At 44.0% G+C, this 19,930-nt stretch overlaps 1 protein-coding gene across 1 annotated transcript in view; it reads right to left on the reverse strand.

The window, feature by feature from the left end:
• Positions 1 to 19,930, reverse strand: part of BCAS1 (breast carcinoma amplified sequence 1) — a 92,316-nt gene that overhangs the window by 59,211 nt on the left and 13,175 nt on the right. Inside the window, exon 3 of the mRNA XM_023512022.1 lies at positions 13,758 to 14,332. Within this exon, the coding sequence (XP_023367790.1) occupies positions 13,758 to 14,332 (575 nt within the window). The remainder of the gene's footprint in view (positions 1 to 13,757; positions 14,333 to 19,930) is intronic.

The raw sequence follows: 19,930 nt of genomic DNA on the forward strand, positions 1-19,930 counted from the left end.
TGAGGCTCTGTCTCAAAAAAAAAAAAAAAAACTCAGCCAGCACAGCACAGGGAGGGCTGCTGAGGCAAGGACCTCAAAAATGCCTGCCCACAACAAAATTCCCCTTCAGCTATAAGTGTATTTAAAAACTTGTTATCATTTCTGAACAAGAAATTGTCACCTAAACTCTGGACTGCACTGGATTATTGAGAGAAAAATAATCTCTTGTGGAAGCCATGTCGCTTAGTGGCCTGTGGCCATTTCTAATCTAACTCCTGATGCCTCAGCCTCACAACGCAGCCTAGTGGAGAAACTGGGAAATTACCCAGAGTGGGACATTAACTTTTACTCAGATTAATAGTTCTCCATGAAAATATTTTAAATTGTATATAAAAACAGCACACTGTACCCCATGAATGTATCAATGTACACAGCTATGATTTTATAAAAAAAAGAGAAAATACAGACAAAGAATTTTTAAAATTGCACCCATCATCCCATTACGGAAAGACAAGAGCTATGAACGATTTGCAATTTTTCATTCCACACTGGTCTTTGGGTAGAAGGATGGATAGGCAGGCAGGCAGGCAGAGATCATTTTTACCCCCAAAGGAATTATTTTGAACACTATTTTGAAATCTGCTTTTCTCATTTGACATGATACTATGACTGTCTTGACATGTCAACCTCTATTTCTATGATCATACTTGTCTATGGCCTTCAGCATAAGGGTGTACCACAATCGATATAAAAGCCTTCTTTTGGAATTTCTTTTAAAAGCCTGTGGATAAAATATTGCTCATTCTCTCAATAAACTCTTTTTAAAATTGTTAACATTTTCAGAGTTGGGCGTATAGGTGTACCTAGTTTGGGGGCATATGTGATAATTTAATACATTCACATAATTTATTAAAGATCAAATCAGTGTACTTGGGATATCCATCTCCCAGAATACTTGTGTTTTCTTTATGCTGGAAACATTCAAGTTATTCTCGTCTAGCTAGTTGGAAATGTACAAAAGATTACTGTAAACTATAGTCACCCCACTGACGTATTGATCAATATGTTCTTAAATACAGAATTGCTTATTCAGAAAGCAGGTGTGTTAAAGTGTTAAAATTGCATGCTGCCGAAGCGCCATGGTTGAAACAAACTTCCTAGTGATCTGGGTAGTTGGCTGAGAAATTATAGACAGCTTCCGATCTAAGACTTCAGAGGGGTCCAAAATAACAAAAAATTAAACCATCAAATCAAGGTTTTCCTCATCTGCTGGGATCTTTCCTAAAAGGGAAATTTCAGCTGTGTAACACGGATCCAAAACTATTCCATGCACCCATTTTTCCTCCTGTTTTTGGAACGAGAAAGGGAATATTATTAATTTTATCTGCTTATACTGACTGAACCAAGTTTGGTTGGATCAATTGTCAGTACGTTGATCTTTACTGTAAATCATCACACTGCCACTTTTTTCACCATTCTGTAGATAAAACTCAGAATATTAAAGATTCATTGCATGTCTTTACAGCGTAAGTCTAGCCTAGGACCTTGACACGGTAAATCCTCATTATATCATAGTTGTTGACTGATGTGGGGATGTTATATTTGTTTTTTTTTTTTTTTTTGAGACAGAGCCTCAAGCTGTCCCCCTGGGTAGAGTGCCATGGCATCACAGCTCACAACAACCTCCAACTCCTGGGCTCAAGCGAGTCTCCTGCCTCAGCCTCCCAAGTAGCTGGGACCACAGGCGCCTGCCACAATGCCTGGCTATTTTTTTTGGTTGTAGCTGTCATTGTTGTTTGGTGGGTCCGGGCTGGGGATTCGAACCCGCCACCTTCGGTGTACGTGGCTGGCGCCTTAGCCGGTTGAGCTATAGGCGCCGAGCCGGGATGTTATATTTGTAAGATTAAATAAACCAGACACTTGCTGTAGTCATAGGTGGAGGGTAGACAGAAACCTATTGAAAAAAGCACTCTGCGTTTGCTTCTAATAAATAAGGGTTTTTAATATTTAATGATAATAATAATAAAGGTTTTCTCCTTCAACAACTCTGCTTGAGGGTAAGTGAATTGACACCCTGACTTCCAATGGCAAGTGAAAGATGGGCAGAGAATTAAGCAACAAAATATTTTTCTCTTCCTTTTTTTTTTGGGGGGGGGGGCAGTAACCTTTGCTTTGTAGATATTCCTAAGGGCACCTGAGTTGGCACACACTGAAGGCAAGTCGGCTTCTGTATGATTTAAAATGGAAAAATCTATTTGTTGTGAGCAAAGAGTGTGTAGAGAGTGATTCTCGGGGCAAGTCATGGTGGGCGAAAGGGATTTGTGGAAGATTCTTCTGTTCCAAGATTAGTTCCTGTATGGAAAACCCTCCAGACTGACGTGGGGACAGTTCACATTTCTTAGAGGAAAAATACCCAACATTTTACAATAACTGCCTCAAAATGCAAACGCTAATAATCCACAGCCTAGAATACACTTGTCATCTGTTTAACAAACACTCCCCAATAGTGAGAAACGGTTTTGAATGCGGCCAACCTGAGGGGCAGACTTCCTAGGAACCACCTGGCCTGTGGGAAGGAACCAAGTGAAGACACACCCCTTTCTGGACTTTTTGAATAGACCAAAGTCTTTCCCATCTCTGCCCCCAAATAATTTTAAATATCATTCTCCTCTTCATTTTTAATCTCATAACTCTGTTTATTTCATGCAAGGCTCTTTTTAAACTCTGGTACTTTCTTTCTCTCTCTCTCTCTCTTTCTTTCCTTTCTTTCTTTTCTCTTTCTATTCTCTCCCTCCCTCCTTCCTTCCCTCCCTCCTTCCTTCCTCCCTCCCTCCCTTCCTTTCTTTTCTTTCCTCTTAGCATTGGTCTCTCCCTCAGAATGAATGCTCTCATAAAGCACACAGTTCTATCCACTGTGGAACCTAGAATCATTTCTGACACAAAGAAAGCAACTGTATGTTTGTTGCATGAAAAAATAAGCATAGCTACCCCTCTTATGTATTGTCTAACACCTGCTGTAATTCAGGCTGGAATTTCAGTGGAGTAGCCAGATGGTCACCTAACAAGCTTCAAATTGTGCTTAGCACTGTGAAGGGAGTGGTCTGTGATGGGCGTACAGTAAGAGCTCTGTAAGTTGACCACCCAAGGAACTGCAACAAACTGGTCAATATAGGGAGGTGGTCACCAAAAGAACCTTCCATTGAGTATATGTGGTGCATGTCCGGTCTATGAAAATTAGGTCGACTCAAGGAGGAGGTCAGTGTAGGAAGGTGGTCAGCTATGGGATTTGACTGTATTAGCTCAACTTTCAACTGTACTACAAGAAAAAGTACAATGCAAATGTTATTATGGACAACTCACAGGGCTACACCATTGGGAATCGATGGAGGGGGCAGGGGACTTGGGTGAACTGGGGACTGGATGTCTCATCTCAAGGGACAGTCACAACTCACATCCCATCTTGAAATACATATAGCACAAGCTTCCCATTTTCCCAACATGTCTGAAATACCCTAGTTTTAAAATATGGCCAACTTTGTCGATTCGAAATATAATTAATTAATTAAAATATTTAAAATACTGCGTAGGTCAAATAAAATATATTTGTGCCTGGATGCATTCTACAGGCAGTCAGATTTGAACTTCTGTTCTCAAAGCCTACCTAGATTATCATTTCCTCAGAGAATCCTCTTGGAAGGGATGCCCTACTCATTAACTGGCTGATACCTACATGGAAGTACTGTGTTTCCCCCCAAATAAGACTCTGTCTTATATTTATTTTTTCTCAAGAAGACACACTAAGGCTTATTTTCAGGGGATGTCTCTCTTCGTGCTGAGATGCATGGTGATAATAAGACCATCACTAGGTCTTATTATAGGGGTAGGGCTTATATTTAACAAATGCATGGAAATCCTGCTAGGGCTTATTTTTTGGGTAGGTCTTATTTTCGGGGAAACCTGGTAAGTGTGGGAGATGCTTGGCTAAACAAAGGGAAGTGGGTACCCTACGCAGGAATGCTCAGGGCCGTTAGTAAGCTGATGTCCACTGTGAATCTTCAGTAGATAACACAAAGCGAGTCATATTTTCCAAAATTATTTGACAGGGGCAGCCCTACTTGTAGGCCCATCTTATTGGGCTGATGTTCCACAGACTAACTTGGAAAGAACTCGCTTCAGAAATTTTATAAAATATAAGATGTTTCCCAATTTTTCAAGCGCGTCCTCTCTTTGAACTTACACGCACAACACTTAATTGGCTACAAATTCCCTCTCTACCACTTTTTAGCCGTATGATTTTGTGCCAGTTACTTTCCCTCTCTGTGACTTAGTAAACACTTGACAAAATAAACTGTAGCTGTTATCATCACTTCTGAATTAGATGGGATAAAATACTAGAGGGTAGTATGAAATGTATTGGAAAACACAATTCAGGAGGGTGAATGGTGGGATCACACCCCTGGTGTATAATGCAAGGACACATGTCGGATTTATCAGTATAGAGTATAAGTGTCTTAAGACAATCACTAAGTAAACGAGATGAGGTATATATTAACCTGTGTGATGTAAGCATTCCTAATTCTATACAAAATCAGCTCATTGTACTCTATAAATGCATTAATGTACACATGATCTATGTGTTTATGATTTAATAAAAAAAGAAAAAAAGGAAAACACAATTCACTAAATATTACAGCTGTGATGAACACCAGGACTGTTGAAAACTGAATTAATATAATCAATAATAAAAATAATTCGTTTGTACTGTGATCCCACAGTTTAAGTGAAATCGTACACATCATATATGTTTTGAAATCACTTTTATTTAAAGTTCTGTTAGGCAGAGCTGATCGTGACATTGCAATAACACGTCCTAATATTCTTCAAAAAGTTGTAACATGAGATGTGAACCATTTTTATTCTCGTTGGGTTCATCTAACAAATGTTATTGCGTGCCCATGTGTGCCAGCCATGGGGAAAACCGGCCGCCTAAAAAACACTCACATCTCTTAAGATCCCTGTCTCCATATATTAAAGCCCTTGTGATAGCAGACAAGAAATTCCAGAATTCAGATTGTGACCCTTAGAGGATTTATAAATAATTGATTGGGTCAAAACAAGCAGAAAAAAATAATCAAAATAGAACAGAGAAGAATAGAAAATCCCAGCATGTGTTACAGGCTGTAAATATAGTATTATTTTGTGAATTCTTTTTTTTTGCAGTTTTTGGCAGGGGCTGGGTTTGAACCCACCACCTCCGGGATATGGGGCCAGTGCCTTACTCCTTTGAGCCATAGGCACGGCCCTATTTTGTGAATTCTTTGTTCCAAGTATGTGCATGTGCATGAGGCCAAGATATAAAATCTCTTTCTCACTGTGGGTGTCGCAGTCAAGCTTGAAAGCTAATGCAGTGTGTATGCTCAAATGAATTAGCATGGGGGGCATGGAGCGCCTTACTCCATTCCCCTAATCATTTCCAGATACAAAGCTGGGTAGAAAAGATATACCTGGTTTCTATTTGCAGCCGATCTTCTTTGCAGGCAGAACTTGCTTTCTACTGAGGAAACTGAACACGCTTGCTATCTGCTTTCTGGGTCTCCCTCGTGCCTCAACAGAGACGTGTGACTCAGTTTCACCAAAGGCATCTCAGGGTAAATCTTAGGAAACTCCTTTCTCATTTGATGGAGTATTATGACTAGGTCGCACCTCGGGTATATTATGGGTTTGGCTCCAGATCACTGCCATAAAGCAAATATAGCAATGAGCAAGTCACACACACTTCCCCCTGCGCATATAAAGCTATGTTTATACTACACTGCAACCTAGGAAGGGTGCAAAAGTGTTATGTCTAAAAATATATACAGTGTAATTAAAAAACACTTTATTGCTAAAAATGCTGACCCAGAGACACATGCTGTTGGAAAATGATGCCAACAGACCTGTCGCCACCAACCTTCCATTTGTGAATCAACGCAGTATTTGCAAAGTGAAATTCAACAAAGCGTAATAAAATGAGGCATGCTTGTGTGTGCAATATTTGGAACTGCGGCAGTCCTCTTTAAAGAAACCTCAAGCAGCCATGCCTAGAGCCAGGCCTGTGAAGATGCTGGAATTCCATTCCAAGATCCTCAGCTTCTTTTTTTTTTTTTTTTTTTTTTTGCAATTTTTGGCTGGGGCTGGGTTTGAACCTGCCACCTCCAACATATGGGGCTGGCGCCCTATTCCTTTGAGCTACAGGCGCCACCCACGCTCTCCAACTTCTGGAGTTCCTATTATGTGCAAGAAATAGTACCTTCTCCTCACTAACTGAACCACTGTCAACCAGTTGTGCCAGTTTTTCTTACAGCCAAAGTGAAAATGATATACTAGTAATCCCTAAATGAGACTCAAACTCCATCACGCTGGAAGACCATTTGTCCTAGTTCATAATTCTTTACTTCTAAATTTGGAAAAAACACTGTTTTATTTAGCGTTACTAAATATACTCTCAGAACTTAGCATGACTAACACCGATGGCATGTATCACCTTATAGCTTGTAAGCACCCTAGGAGAGGTAGTATCTTCCTTCTGAAAATGAAAACACAAGGTTTGGAAATGACTCAGTATAACAGGCTTTGGTGACAGATTCTGGTTCTGCCACCAATTGGCTGTGTGGCCTTGGGCAGGTAACTCAACTTCTCTGAGCCCAGGTTCCCTGGCACTAAAAATATCTACCTTGCATCATTCTAGGAACCAAAGCAGATAATATATTAAAAACGCTTCCTGGCTCGGTGCCTATAGCTCAACCAGCTAAGGCGCCAGCCACGTACACCTAAGGTGGTGGGTTCGAATCCCCAGCCCGGACCCACCAAACAACAATGATGGCTGCAGCCAAAAAATAGCCGGGCGTTGTGGCAGGTGCCTGTGGTCCCAGCAACTTGGGAGGCGGAGGCAGGAGACTCGCTTGAGCCCAGGAGTTGGAGGTTGCTGTGAGCTGTAATGCCACGGCACTCTGCCCAGGGGGACAGCTTGAGGCTCTGTCTCAAAAAAAAAAAAAAAAAAAAAAACGCTTCCTATGCGGCCTAGAAGAAGTGAATTATTAAAAAATGGGGCAATTATTGTTTGACTTAGACTCAGGTCACGTGGGCTTCTGACACATCCTAACACATCACCTTTGCTGCTGCAAACCCTTCAAGCCAAGTGCTCTTTCTGCTAAATGCATCAACATTATAGTATCACAGCCAAAGATCTTGCTTACTCCAAAACTTGCATAATTTAAGATTGATTTTTATTTTGTTCTGACAAAGGCTTTAGGATGGATAATTCTCTTTACTAGTTGAAATGACATGGTTTTGTGGCCATAAGATAGGAACAAAACAATAAAAAGAAAAACATTAAAAAAAATCCCCCCAGTTTATAACTCACTTGGCCTTCTAACTCTGAAATTCGGTGATTCTTTTTTGTTTTCCTTCTCTCATTTGGGATCAACTCGGTCTTTCCAGTTTATGCTCATATTAACAGTTTCAATTGTACTCCCTCAAACGAACACTTATTCAAGTTTGCCGAAGTTGCCAACTTATTGCACAAGTTTCAAATTCAGTAGACTCTCCATAGTTGACTAACTCCCTACACTCACCACCTCCTCAAGTTGACTTCATTTTCTTTTTTCTTTTTTTTTTTTTTTGAGACAGAGCCTCAAGTTGTCCCCCTGGGTAGAGTGCTGTGGCATCACAGCTCACAGCAACCTCCAACTCCTGGGCTCAAGTGAGTCTCCTGCCTCTGCCTTCCAAGTAGCTAGGACCACAGGCGCCCACCACAATGCCTGGCTATTTTTTTTGGTTGCAGCCATCATGGTTTGGCAGGCCCGGGCTGGATTCGAACCTGCCACCTTAGGTGTATGTGGCTGGCGCCTTAGCCACTTGAGCCACAGGCGCCGAGCCTGACTTCATTTTCATAGACTGGATTTGCATCCCATATACGTATCAGACAATAGACCCAGCTCTCTATGTTCACCGCCTCTGTTTGTTGACCAGTTTATTACAGTTCCTTGGTGTTTGCCTTGTACAGGTGCTACTGTAGCTGGTAAAAATGGTAACATTGTGCATTTAAGAGAAAGGGCTTTAAAGATGAACAATTCTGGCTTTGCTACTGTTTCGCTGTGTGACAGAAGCTGGTGACAAGGTTTCTCTAAACCTTCAATGTCTTCATCTGTAAAGTGGTGAAAATATAGGGATTCCCTTGTCTGTTTTGATGGTGAAAGGAGATGATTCCTTCGAAGTGATTTTTATCCCAGAATGGGACTTCAAATACAGCACACAAAAGAACCCTGGAAAGAGGCATGTTGTCCAAAACCACCCAAGAGCAGAGACATCTGGTCAGCTTCACGGAGACCCTGGCACTGGAGGTGAAGTCAATGTTTGATGAACAGAGAGCGAAAGATACGGGCGGAGCAAGTGCCGGGAAACAGATGGCACGTGCACAGGTCAGATGCTGGCCATGCTGACCGGAGAGCTGAGAAGAAACAGTGAACGTCGCCCTTGGAAAACCGGCAGAAAAAAGACTGTGGAGACCCTTACATGTCACACAGAGAAAGTGAGGGCTGTGGGCACGGGCGGGTAAATTTCTATGTTTTCCCAAATAATTTTTGCTGCGTCTGCACCGCTCTCAGGCACGCCAGGCCTTTGCTCATGGAACTGTCCTATTTGATTCAGTGGTGTCCTCCCTGTGAGTTTGGGGTGAGGTCTGCAGCCAGGACAAGTATAAGAACTCCAACACGAGGAGGAGAAAGGGAGAAAGCCCCTCATTCTAGGCTCGCTTTTTTCTTTTTTTCTGAAAATGCCATTTCTCTAGGCTGTAGGGAAATACGTCCCATGGCTTGTCCCATTTAGTTCTCACAGTGTGACTAAGATGACCATATGCTAATACTATTATCTCCACTGTACAGCTGAGGTAAGGGAGGCCCAGAGAGGTTAAGTAGCTTGCCCAAGGTAACCCAGCCCGTAGGTGATAAAGGCACAGTGGAAATCTAGGCTACTTGACTGCAGAGGCTGATGTTTAATTCACTATCTCCTCCCATGCATAGAAGGATTCTGCAGACCTTGGTTCTCTAATTCTGACTCTACCACTGAACTACAGTGGCAGGACAGAGGTGTCATCCACTGAGACGGGGTCCCTGTGAATTAAACTGTGGACATCTTGCTGTTGCTGTTAGGTGGTGAATGACTAGTTCAATTTGGGGCATATTGAGGTTGAGATGCTCAGTGAGCATTCAAACGAAGATGCAGGAATTCAAGTAGACAGGCGGAAGAGGAAGCAGCTGGACGCTCAAGTCTGGACTTCAGAGGTAGACAGAGGCTAGAGATGTATAAACTGGGAACTTGTCAGCATGTTTAAACCCGGGGTACCGGGGGAAATCTTCAAGGAAGTAGACTAGTTAGAAAAGACGTCCAAGAACTGAGCCCCGGGGAAGTCTTACATTTGGAGGCTAAGATTCAGGGAAGGAGATGAAGGAGGGAGCCTGGTGGGGGAGGGGAGGGGATGTTTCAAAAGAAAAATGTGGCTCATTGGGTCAGCCTCACTGGCAGGTCAGATCTCATAGGGCCTGGACTGAGACTTACTGCATTTGGCAGCTGGGTCGGGGGAGGTGCAACGTCAAGGTGACTCTGATAGAAACCTGATGGAAATGTGTTCAAGACAGAAAAGAAAGGAGAAGCCCAAACACTAAATATTGTTAGAATCTGGCGCAGGAGCCGATCTGAAAACCACTGCACTTAACACAATGTCCCTTCAAGAAATTGTCTCCTACGAGATTGCATCCTCCTTGAAGGACTAGGGGCACCACTTTATCTTTCAAACGCCTTGCAGGAATTTGGTGCTTAAATAACAATCGCAGCATTTAATCAGAGTCTTTAAAGAAAAGGAAGATTTTTCTTAAATCTTATGAATCTGTACATGGCAATGCTTCACACGACACAAAGACACCTCTGGAAACAGCATGCTGTCAATAGACACTTAATGGTTTTTGTTAACCAATAAAGGTCAAATTTTCATTATGCGACCATTTTTTTTTTTCTGTGATGAGTCTTTTCAATGCCTATCTTATAGCTATGGTTCAGTTGTTGGGGAAAAAAAAAATTCATCCTTGCCAACACGTTGGTTTGTGTGAATCACAGCTCAGTGAAACCTTTCAGCATATAATTTATCTTTTCTTTGGCCTATGGAGTAAATGCTTCATTTGTTCATGAATTCTTGCCTTGTTTTAATTATGCTATGCTCTGAATGTAGTTTTATAAGGCACAGAAATAAGATTGTCATTTTGAAAACACAGAAGATTTGTGTTTTCCCCCAGAATGAAATGGTGGCATCTTTTCTCCCAATTCACAGCTCTGCGGGTTTGTGGTTGGAATTCCAAACCAGTGAGGAGCATGGGGTGAAACTGGGGGGGTGGGGTGCGGTAAGTGGGGGTCTGGGAGCTGACACAGTCCAGCCTAAGGCATAATTTACCCTACGAATTCTAAATCAATGCACTGACATCCATCAATGTCCAATGTGGCCCTCCCACGAAGAAAACCACCGACCGAGACATTTTACTCCTATTACTTTCCAAAGGCTGGACTTTCTTATTTACACTTATAGAAAAATTGTTTTTTTCCCCCATCTATAGAACTATCCATCCAGGGATGGTTTTATATTTATTTTTTGTTGTTAAAAAATCCCTGCAGATATTTGAATATTCCTAAGTTCACAGGCTGAAGGACAAAACAGCTATTTCATAACTTTCCTACACAGAGGGGATTCAATCATTCAATGTTCAATGATAACACCAATGAAAGTTGAAATTTGTAGTGTAACAAAATCAGATGCAGATTTCATTGGTGAATCCGAGGGAGTTAAGTCACTGATTCAAGCAGGAAGACAGGTTATGTTTTTTCTAGACCTTTGAGACGTGGTTGTAACTTCAAAATGTTACACAGGGGCTTGACTCTGGTGGGTACTGGCTGTGTTCCTGACACAATCCCACCTCGTCTGACTCAAATCTCATTTTGGAACTCATTCCCCTCAAATCAAAGTGCTGTTCCTAAGAGTTCTTTTTCAACAGAGGAAGCTGAGTTAATAAAGTAGAACTTTAAAACTTTTTCTAGAACTAGACACGGATTGAGTGTACTAAGATTTCACGGCTACACACATTTGAGAGTTGGTAATCAGATGCTGAACTGGTTTACTTTATGAAGACGGGGATTCGAATGGGACACTCCATACCTGTCCAGAGATGGGTAAAGCACAGTCTTTCATTGTTTTTCCATAAATAACTCCATCTTTTCCTAAGTCAGGGATGGATTAGCTTTGGATGCTCAGGCAAAATAGACCCATGACTATTCAAAACAATCACAACCTCAGAATGGTTTTAGCAGCTCATGACTAATCATGAGAACTCAGGGAGAGTTTCTTTACTCAGGGACAAGTAGTGAACTGTTTCTGAAATATTCATTAATATGAATGAGCAGTCATGGCAGAGTTGTCTGGATTGTAAACCCCAAACAAGTCATTTCCAGGCTCCTGGTTTACGCATGGGATGGAATGTTCCCTGGGCCAGTGAGGCTAGTTCTACTCCAGGCGAGGCAGCCTCTCCAACCCTCCACTTCTCCAGAAGAGCACGTGTGACAGTTGCAGGTTTATTTATTCATCTTCTCTCACTGGACAGTAAACACCACAATGGCAGGGACCCTGCCTTGTCCACCGCCATGGTCCCTGTGCCTCACCTGTGCCTGGAACAGTGTCACACTCAGTAAAGAGCAGACAGCACCAGAAGACTTACTACTTTGGAATTATACAGAAAACTACAGAACCAGCTTCATGCATGATACATTTTGCAAAACGGGTATTTGAAAGAAAATTTTTTTATACATCTGAAAGGAATTTTGAAAATAAGTTCTTTTAGTTAGAATCTATAGAAACAGCAAGAATAGGCCCGGCGCGGTGGTTCACACCTGTAATCCCAGCACTCTGGGAGGCCGTGGCAGGTGGATTGCCTAAGTTCACGAATTCGAGGCCAGCCTAAGCCAGAGTGAGACCCCTGTCTCTAATAGTAGCCGGGCGCTGTGGCAGGCAACCTGTAGTCCCAACTACTCCGGAGGCTGAGGCAAAAGGATCACTTGAGCCCAAGAGTCTGAGGTTGCTGTGAGCTATGACCCAACACACTCTACCAGGGGCAGGGGGTGGCAATAAGACTCTGTCTCAATAAATAAATAAAATAAAATAAAAAAGAAATAGCAAGAACAGTAAGAACCTAAACATATAAGCTTTATTGTCTTTTTCCAATTTTAACTGCCCAGAGTATACAGTATAATTTTTTTTTGCAGCTTTTGGCCGGGGCTGGGTTTGAACCTGCCACCTTCAGCATATGGGGCTGGAGCCCTACTCCTTTGAGCCACAGGCACCGCCCCACAGCATAATTTTTGATACCATATTGGGCGTGTTATAACCAGAGATTACGTGACACTCATTCTCTCTTTTCTTTTTTTTTTCTGTAGAGACAGAACCTCAAGCTGTCCCCCTGGGTAGAGTGCTGTCGCATCACAGCTCACAGCAACCTTCAACTCCTGGGCTCAAGAGTCTCCTGCCTCAGCTTCCCAAGTAGCTGGGACCACAGGCGCCCACCACAACGCCTGGCTAGTTTTTTTTTTTTTTTTTTTTTTTTGGTTGCAGCCATCATTGTTGTTTGGTGGGCCTGGGCTGGCTTCAAACCCACCACATTAGGTGTATATGGCTGGTGCCTTAGCCACTTGAGCCACAGACGCCGAGCCGACACTTATTTTCAATAAGGAAAATAATTCATATACAGTGCTTAGGTCAGAGCCTGGCAGAGGGTAAGTGCTCAGTAAACTGTAGCCCGTTACTGTCAACATCTTGGCAGAGGATAGCGTGTTGGCATTGAGGCAAATACGCTGAGAGCAGAGACAGCCAACTATGGCACAAAAAACTGAACACGTCTTCTTTTTTCCTGGTTCTAAACTAAACTAGAGGCCCTGAACTTCATTCCCAAGTACTGAAAAAATAATAATGTTGTTTAAAAGTCTGTTAATCAAGGAGATGGGTGCCTTAAAAATATAATGTATCAAGTTTTACTCTCTTTTTCCTCTAAGGAGCTCTTTTCCTGCCCTGAATACAAATAAGCTCTCTGGAGTTTAAAAGCAAATGCTCTCTTTAATGTCAAAAAGAGCCGGCCTCTCTTGGCTCAGGAAAGAAAGAACTGATTCAAGATACGGCCTTTAAAAAAAATCAGGTTTTCACAAAGGTATTACTCCAGCTTGTTGGAAAATAATTAGTGCACAAAAGAGCCTGCCCAGAGCTGTAAAAGGCCTTTCTGTGAACCCCCGCCTCAGTGCAGAAGGTGGGTAAAGATCAGTAGGAGTGAGCTGAATTGTGTCCCGACCATAGCCCGTGACCACGCTGCCCGTCAGCTGACTACAGACCCAGGAGGGTCTCTCAGGAGCGCGTTCGTGCCGGCTCACGCCTTTCCCTCCAGACTGCACGACGGAAAACGGGACCTGTCTGCTTCTGCCTTTGAAAAATGGAAGGGCGACTTCGTCCCAGGTAAGGCACGGCCTCTTTTGTTTCACAAGAAACAGACACTACCGCTGTCGCTGTCCTTTAAACCCGTGTTTCTGTGGGTGACACCACGCCACAATGTATTTTTTGTTCTAGAAGGGTCAATGTTGGGGGTGCTGGGTGAGCTGATGTGAGTGCAGCGGTCTCACCCCCGGCACCCACCCGACCCCCAGCACGTCCTTTCGGCACTCACCTTCCCTCCGGGGGCAGCATGAGACAGGCCAGACGCTCCAGGGACCTCGCCCTCCTCGCCTGGGCGCGCCGCCCTCTCGGGGTCCTGCCGGCTCTCCACAGGCACCTCTTCCCGTCCCTTGTCCAGTTTGAAGAATTTTTCAAAAAAGCTGGAGTCCTTGGGCTTGGAGGGCGCTGCTCGCTCGGCCTCCGGTGGGAGCGGCGCGGGGTCCCACGTGGCGGCGGGGAGGGCCTGGTGGCCGGCCGTGGCGGGCCCGGGGGTTTTATCTGCTGCGTGGCCGGCTGCACCTGCTCCCGGAAGCGCCCGGCTGTCACTCGGGCCTTTGTCTGCCGAAGCTTCGCTGGAGCTGACATTGAGCGCCACTGACCCAATGGATGAATCCGTGGCTTGGTCTCCGGTACGTCCTGGTACAGGCCGAGAGAGCGTCAAGAAAAAACTCGATTTAGCAGCTGGTGCCTCGGGTTTGGCCTCCTTCCCAAGATTCTTTCCGTTGGCATCCGCAGCAGCGTTCGTCGCCGTCGTCTTGGGGGAAGAAGTGGCCACATTATCTTCCTTGATGCTTCTTCCCAAGTCAACTGTAAAAGCAAACATAAACAGTGCTTATTCAACTGAGCTGGGAAGTTCAGGGATTAATAATGGTCTCCAGATGTCTTACGTGCAACGGCCACGGTGCTAATCGGGACTGTGTCACTCTGCGAGGCAGAGCTGGGCCATCTAGATGTCTTCTGACCCGGTTCCCCTTGGGAGAGAGGAACGGAAGGTTGGGGTGGGGGAGATGCCGAGGCTGTTAGGTGCTGGACGAGTGACCCTCAATGTTAATTATCTTCTGTCTTCATAGGAACCCTGTGAGAAGCATATCCTGGTGATTTCAAGTGAGAGGCAGCCCAGGGGTGAAGGGCTTGGGCTCTGCAGCAAGACTGAGGTCTCCATTTGATGTTTGGGGCCCACATCACTCTTTACTAGGGGGCTTGGCCCTGTGCTCTGGGGATATCAGAGCAGCCTGGCCTCCATCCACCAGATGCCAGCAGCACCCGGCAGCTCAGACAACCAAACACTGCTAAATGTCCCTTGCAAGGAAAAATCACTGGTGTTGGAGAGCCACTGGGCTGGAATTAGTCCGCCGAATCCAAGTTATCTTACTCTCTGTCCCCTAAGATTCTGCTAAGATGAAGGAAATGATAAAACCCACCTCATCATTTTTTCGTGAAGATTATGTGAGTTAATATTCTTTGTTTTATTTTTTTGAGGCAGATTCTCACTTTTTGTCACCTTCTACAGAGTGCCATGGCATCACAGCTCACAGCAACCTCAGACTCTTGGGCTCAAGAGATCCTCCTGCCTCAGCTGCCTGAGTAGCTGGGACTACAGCCGCCCTCCATAATGCCTGGCTAGTATTTAGAGATGGGATTTTGTTCTTGCTCAGGCTGGTCTCGAATTCCTGAGCTCAAGCAGTTCACCTGCCTCAGTCTCCCAGAGTGCTAGGATAATAGGCATGAGCCACTGTGCCTGGCTCTTGAATTAATTCTTAAAGTACACAGAACAGTGCCTGGAATATATTAAGTGCTCAACAAATGTCGGGAATGTTAGTGATCACTATTTTTCAGAGTGAGAATACTGACAGCCAGAGAGGTCAGTTCACCTCCCCAAGGCTGCTCAGTAAGCTGATAAGTAGAGTTTGGCTTAAGGTAGAAATCTGACTCCTAAAATCATACTCTCTCTACTGTGAGATGCTAGCATAGACTGAGAAGAACGCCAGAAGATTTTAAGAAGTCATACACAGCTGGGCGTTGTTGTGGGCCCCTGCAGTCCCAGCTACTTAGGAGGCTAAGGCAATAGAATCACTTGAACCCAAGAGTTTGAGGTTGCTGTGAGCTGTGATACCATAGCACTCTACTGAGGGTGACAAAGGAAGACTCTGTCTCAAAAAAAAAAAAAAAAAAAAAAAAGAAGTAATACAGTACTCAGGGAGTTTCTTTGAAGGCACAGGTGTCCACTCAAGTAGGCAAATTAGCCTTCAGGTGAGTGTGGAGTTAAAGGCACAGGGTTATCCCTCCCCCCCAAAACCTTGCCTGTGGGCACAGACGTTGCCCCCTCTTGGGAGGGGCACTGTTTTCAATGTCCATTTGCTTTTTGACCCCTTCCTCGATGTTTTATAACATAAAACAGTACAATATTCAGGAGAAAAAATACCAAGACTTTTTTGAATCACAGTTAAAGATGAAGATTCTCTGTTAATCAGCTGTGTGATCGTGGACAAGTCACTAAAAATCTCTGAATTTCCTTGTTTATAAAATGGAATTATCAGTGGTCCTCTTGCAAGCTTGTCATTAGGCTTCAAGGAGACAACTGCCCGAAGGATGTGGAGGAGGCTTCCCATAGGAGGCGCTTCCTAGCACAGATACTGTGATTCTCAAGGTTTCCCCCACGCCTTTGACAACACTGCATTTTGCTTGATACATTTGTAGCCAGACACGTCTTCATGTCAGTTTACAAGAAGACAGAAAAAGAAAGGGAAGAATGGAGATTGCTTTGATCTGTACACACTGCTTATCAATATGTAGTGGGAACCCCTCCCCGCCCCCACACCCCCAAGGCGCATTAGTTAGCAATTGTCTTTTTGCTAAACTCTGGTATCGCACAGTGTGTAGAGTCAGGAAGAAACAAACAAGGAGAGAGGGCAAGCTGGTTTCTTGTGCAGAAGGGTGTCTTCTCCTCATGCATCGAGGGGCACAGAGGAAACTGGCCAGAATAACACAGGGAATCATGTGGGGCTAAACCCGGACTTCAGGGAAGTCACCCTGCCAGCACGTTGGCTGAATCTTCTAACTCCTCTTAACTTTTTTTCTGAGGTCCAGGTATCGATAGCGCCAGCAGATATTATACAAAAAAAGGGAAAGGTGGAGAATAAGGAAGGATAAAGGGGCGTGTGAGGGTGCAAGTTCCCGCGCAAGGCGGGAGAAACGTCAGAGTGAAGATAAATGAATTGGGAGGATGGTCCAAGCCAGGAGAAGAGGAGATTGTTGACAAAAAGGGAGAGGCTGAGATTCAAAACAAGGAAAGGCTTTTCAAAATGCCTGGAGCATCCGCTGATTTTTTTTCAGCCTTTTCCCTCCCTCCCTTACCGTCTGGCTGGGAACCAGCGGAGCTAGTGGTAAGAAAAGGGTGTTAACAGCTGGGAAAAAAGCTTCTGAAAAACAGGAACAACAACGAAACCTTCTCACAGACAGCCCTTTAAGAAAGTGCCAGTATACTGCTTTGAAAAAGGATAAATTCCTTATAGCCTGGTATCTGGACTAGATTTCAACACGTATAGAGATTGTACCAGCAAATACTAGCGCTTGACATCAGAGAATGGGTCAAGTGTTTTGATATTTTACTTTTTGCTTTTTTTGGTTTTTGTTTTTTGAGACAAAGTCTTACTCCATGGCCCTGGGTAGAGTGCTGGGGCATCATCATGGCTTTCAGAAACCTCAATCTCTTGGAGAGCTCCTCTTGCCTCAGCCTCCCCAGCAGCGAGGACTACAGGTGCCTGGTAATGCCTGCTAGTTTTTCTATTTTTAGTAAAGACAGGGTCTTAACTCTTGCTCAGACTGGTCTTGAACTCCTGAGCTGAAGCAATACACCCGCCTTGGCCTCTCAGAGTGCTAATATTATAGGTGTGAGCCCCTGTGCCCGGCTGTGTTTCGAAGCTTTGTAAGAACACAGAGTTTTAAATCATATATTCCATGACAACTGAAGCTCTGCTGCCCAGACGTGGTGGGTACACACGTGAGTCTACCACCTGGGCTTCCATTTCCCCTGCTAAGACACTCACCTCCCAGGTAGGCACTAAGAGAGACTAATAAAAATAAATCCTATTGATAAACCCCTTAGAACAGAGTTGTACTCTTTGTGCTGGGTCAGCAAACAAACAAGTAGGACACTTGAGGGCACAGATTAAAGCGGAGCCAGAGAACCCAGGGAGCAGATGTCCAAGTGATACCGGAAAAGTGGCACCCCAGCCAGCTCAGCCGAGCAGGGCCTGGGGAGGGGACCTGCCACCTTGTCTTGGTGACAGCAGCCGGCAAAGTAACCGGCAGGCTGGAGCAAGCAGGGGAGCTTTCTTCCCCCAGAGGCTCCAGTAGAGCAGCGCTAGAGGACCTGTCAATCAAGGGAAAACTGGTGTCCATCCCCAATTGGTCCATTTTCAATCCTGCTCCTGATTGGTCCATTTTATAGACCAATCACAGCTAAGCTATTACACCTATATAAGGCCCATGAGTAGAGAGCTTGGGGGCAGATCTTCGCAGACCTTTGAGGAAGATAGAGCAGAAGAACCAAGACTTCAGCAGATCGTCGCAGACCTTCCAGGAAGATAGAACAGAAAAACAAGACTTCAGCGGACCATTGCAGACCGTCCAGAAGAAGAAGCAAGAGCTGCGGCACTTCTAGTGCTGATCCTGCTCTACAAAGAGGCTTGGCTCTTTGTAGGAGTTGTAACACTTCTGCTGCTGATCCTGCCCTGCAAAGAGGCTTGGCCCTTTGCTGACCTTGCCCTGCAAAGAGGCTTGGTCCTTTGTAAGAGCTGTAGCACATCTATCCTGCTCTACAAAGAGGCTTGGCTCTTTGTAAGAGTTCTTTTCGTAAGAGTTGTAACACTTGCATCCTGCCCTGCAAGGAGGTTTGGTTCTTTGTGCTGTAAATAAAACCTCACTGTTCATTCTATGGTCCGTCGATTCATTCATTGAATCGTGGAGACCAAGAGCCTGGAAATCCAGTGTTAGAAATCTGGTATCACAAGGGTATCACTTAGACACCTGGATCCAGCTGTGCCTGAAGCTGAACTTCAGTATTGCTCAAGCCAGCACACCACTGTTTCTCACCTTATGCCAATTAAACTGAACATATACTCAATGACTTGGAGAGAATTCCAGGGATTTGGTTGGAAACTGTTTCCCTTGTCAATTAGCATCAATCAGTGCTCCCACCAGGAAGCCATCACCAGGCTCTTGGAGTCTGTCTAGCAACGATTTGGGATGGGAGGGAAGGTGGTACGGAGGTTACCATGTGAGAACGTGAATTGTAAGGAGCTGGGTAGAAAAGAGAAACCCCACCAACACTTGGGCATCCTGAAAAAAGTGAAGGGAAAAATCCCCTGGGGAGAAAGAGATAAGGTCATTTGAGACCACAGACAAACATTAAAAATGAATAAAATGTGTTCTAATGCAAGCACATGCCCACACTCGATCAGTGTGAGCCGTTAGGAAGAATAGCTATCAGAGTCACAGGTTTAAAATCTTGGAAAGATGGGGACTGTCCTCCTCTCTCACATTATCATGGGAAGAGTGGAAGACTCCTTCTAGAGGACTAAAAAGAAGCTTTCAGTGGCTGTGAAAAATCTTGGGGGAAGTCCATTTTCAATCTGGTTTCAATAAAAAAGTTTCCTCGTAAAGCATCCAAAAAGATGACATGCCGGAGAGATTTTACTTTACATGAAAAAAAAAGAAAAAGACTGCCAGAGTTTAGGGAAGATAAAAAGAAACCAAGTAAGAATGAAAATAGCAGTTTCCAAATATTTAGAAGATAGAGTTGAAATGTTTGATCTTAGTGCAGAAAAAAATATTTTGTACTGCATGCATTTTTTTCTTAAGAGAATGTCATATTACCTAGACATGTAATTGAGAATTTATTTCCAGTGGTGTCTTTGTGTGATTAATTATTAAGAATTTGGGGAGTGGATCAGAGAGTCCTGGCTTTGACCCTTCACCCCTCACTTATTTAATAGGTGACCTGGGCAGCTAACCTTGTATTGTTATCCCTCAGCTTTCTTATAATCTGGACATAAAAATAACACTGCCCTCTACTAAGGGGAGTTATGGGAGCTCAGTGAAATATTTCTCATAATGTGCTTACTATCACAGGCTGGTATGTGGTTGGTATTCAGTAAACAGTAGGTGTTTTTTGTTATATTTATGTTATTATTATTATTTTATATTTTTAAATATAAACCATAAGGAAAGAAATTACTCCCATAGTTCAATCTACAAACTTGAGTGCTCTGGGAAGACTCTTAAAAACGGTAATGATATGAATCAATTATCCTCAGAGGCTCAGCACCTATAGCTCAACCAGCTAAGGCGCCAGCCATGTACACCTAAGGTGGCGGGTTCGAATCCCCAGCCCGGACCCGCCAA

This window comes from Otolemur garnettii, unplaced genomic scaffold (assembly GCF_000181295.1).
Source record: "Otolemur garnettii isolate 467f Iridium unplaced genomic scaffold, OtoGar3 scaffold00023, whole genome shotgun sequence".
In the NCBI taxonomy this organism is placed as follows: Eukaryota; Metazoa; Chordata; class Mammalia; order Primates; family Galagidae; genus Otolemur; species Otolemur garnettii.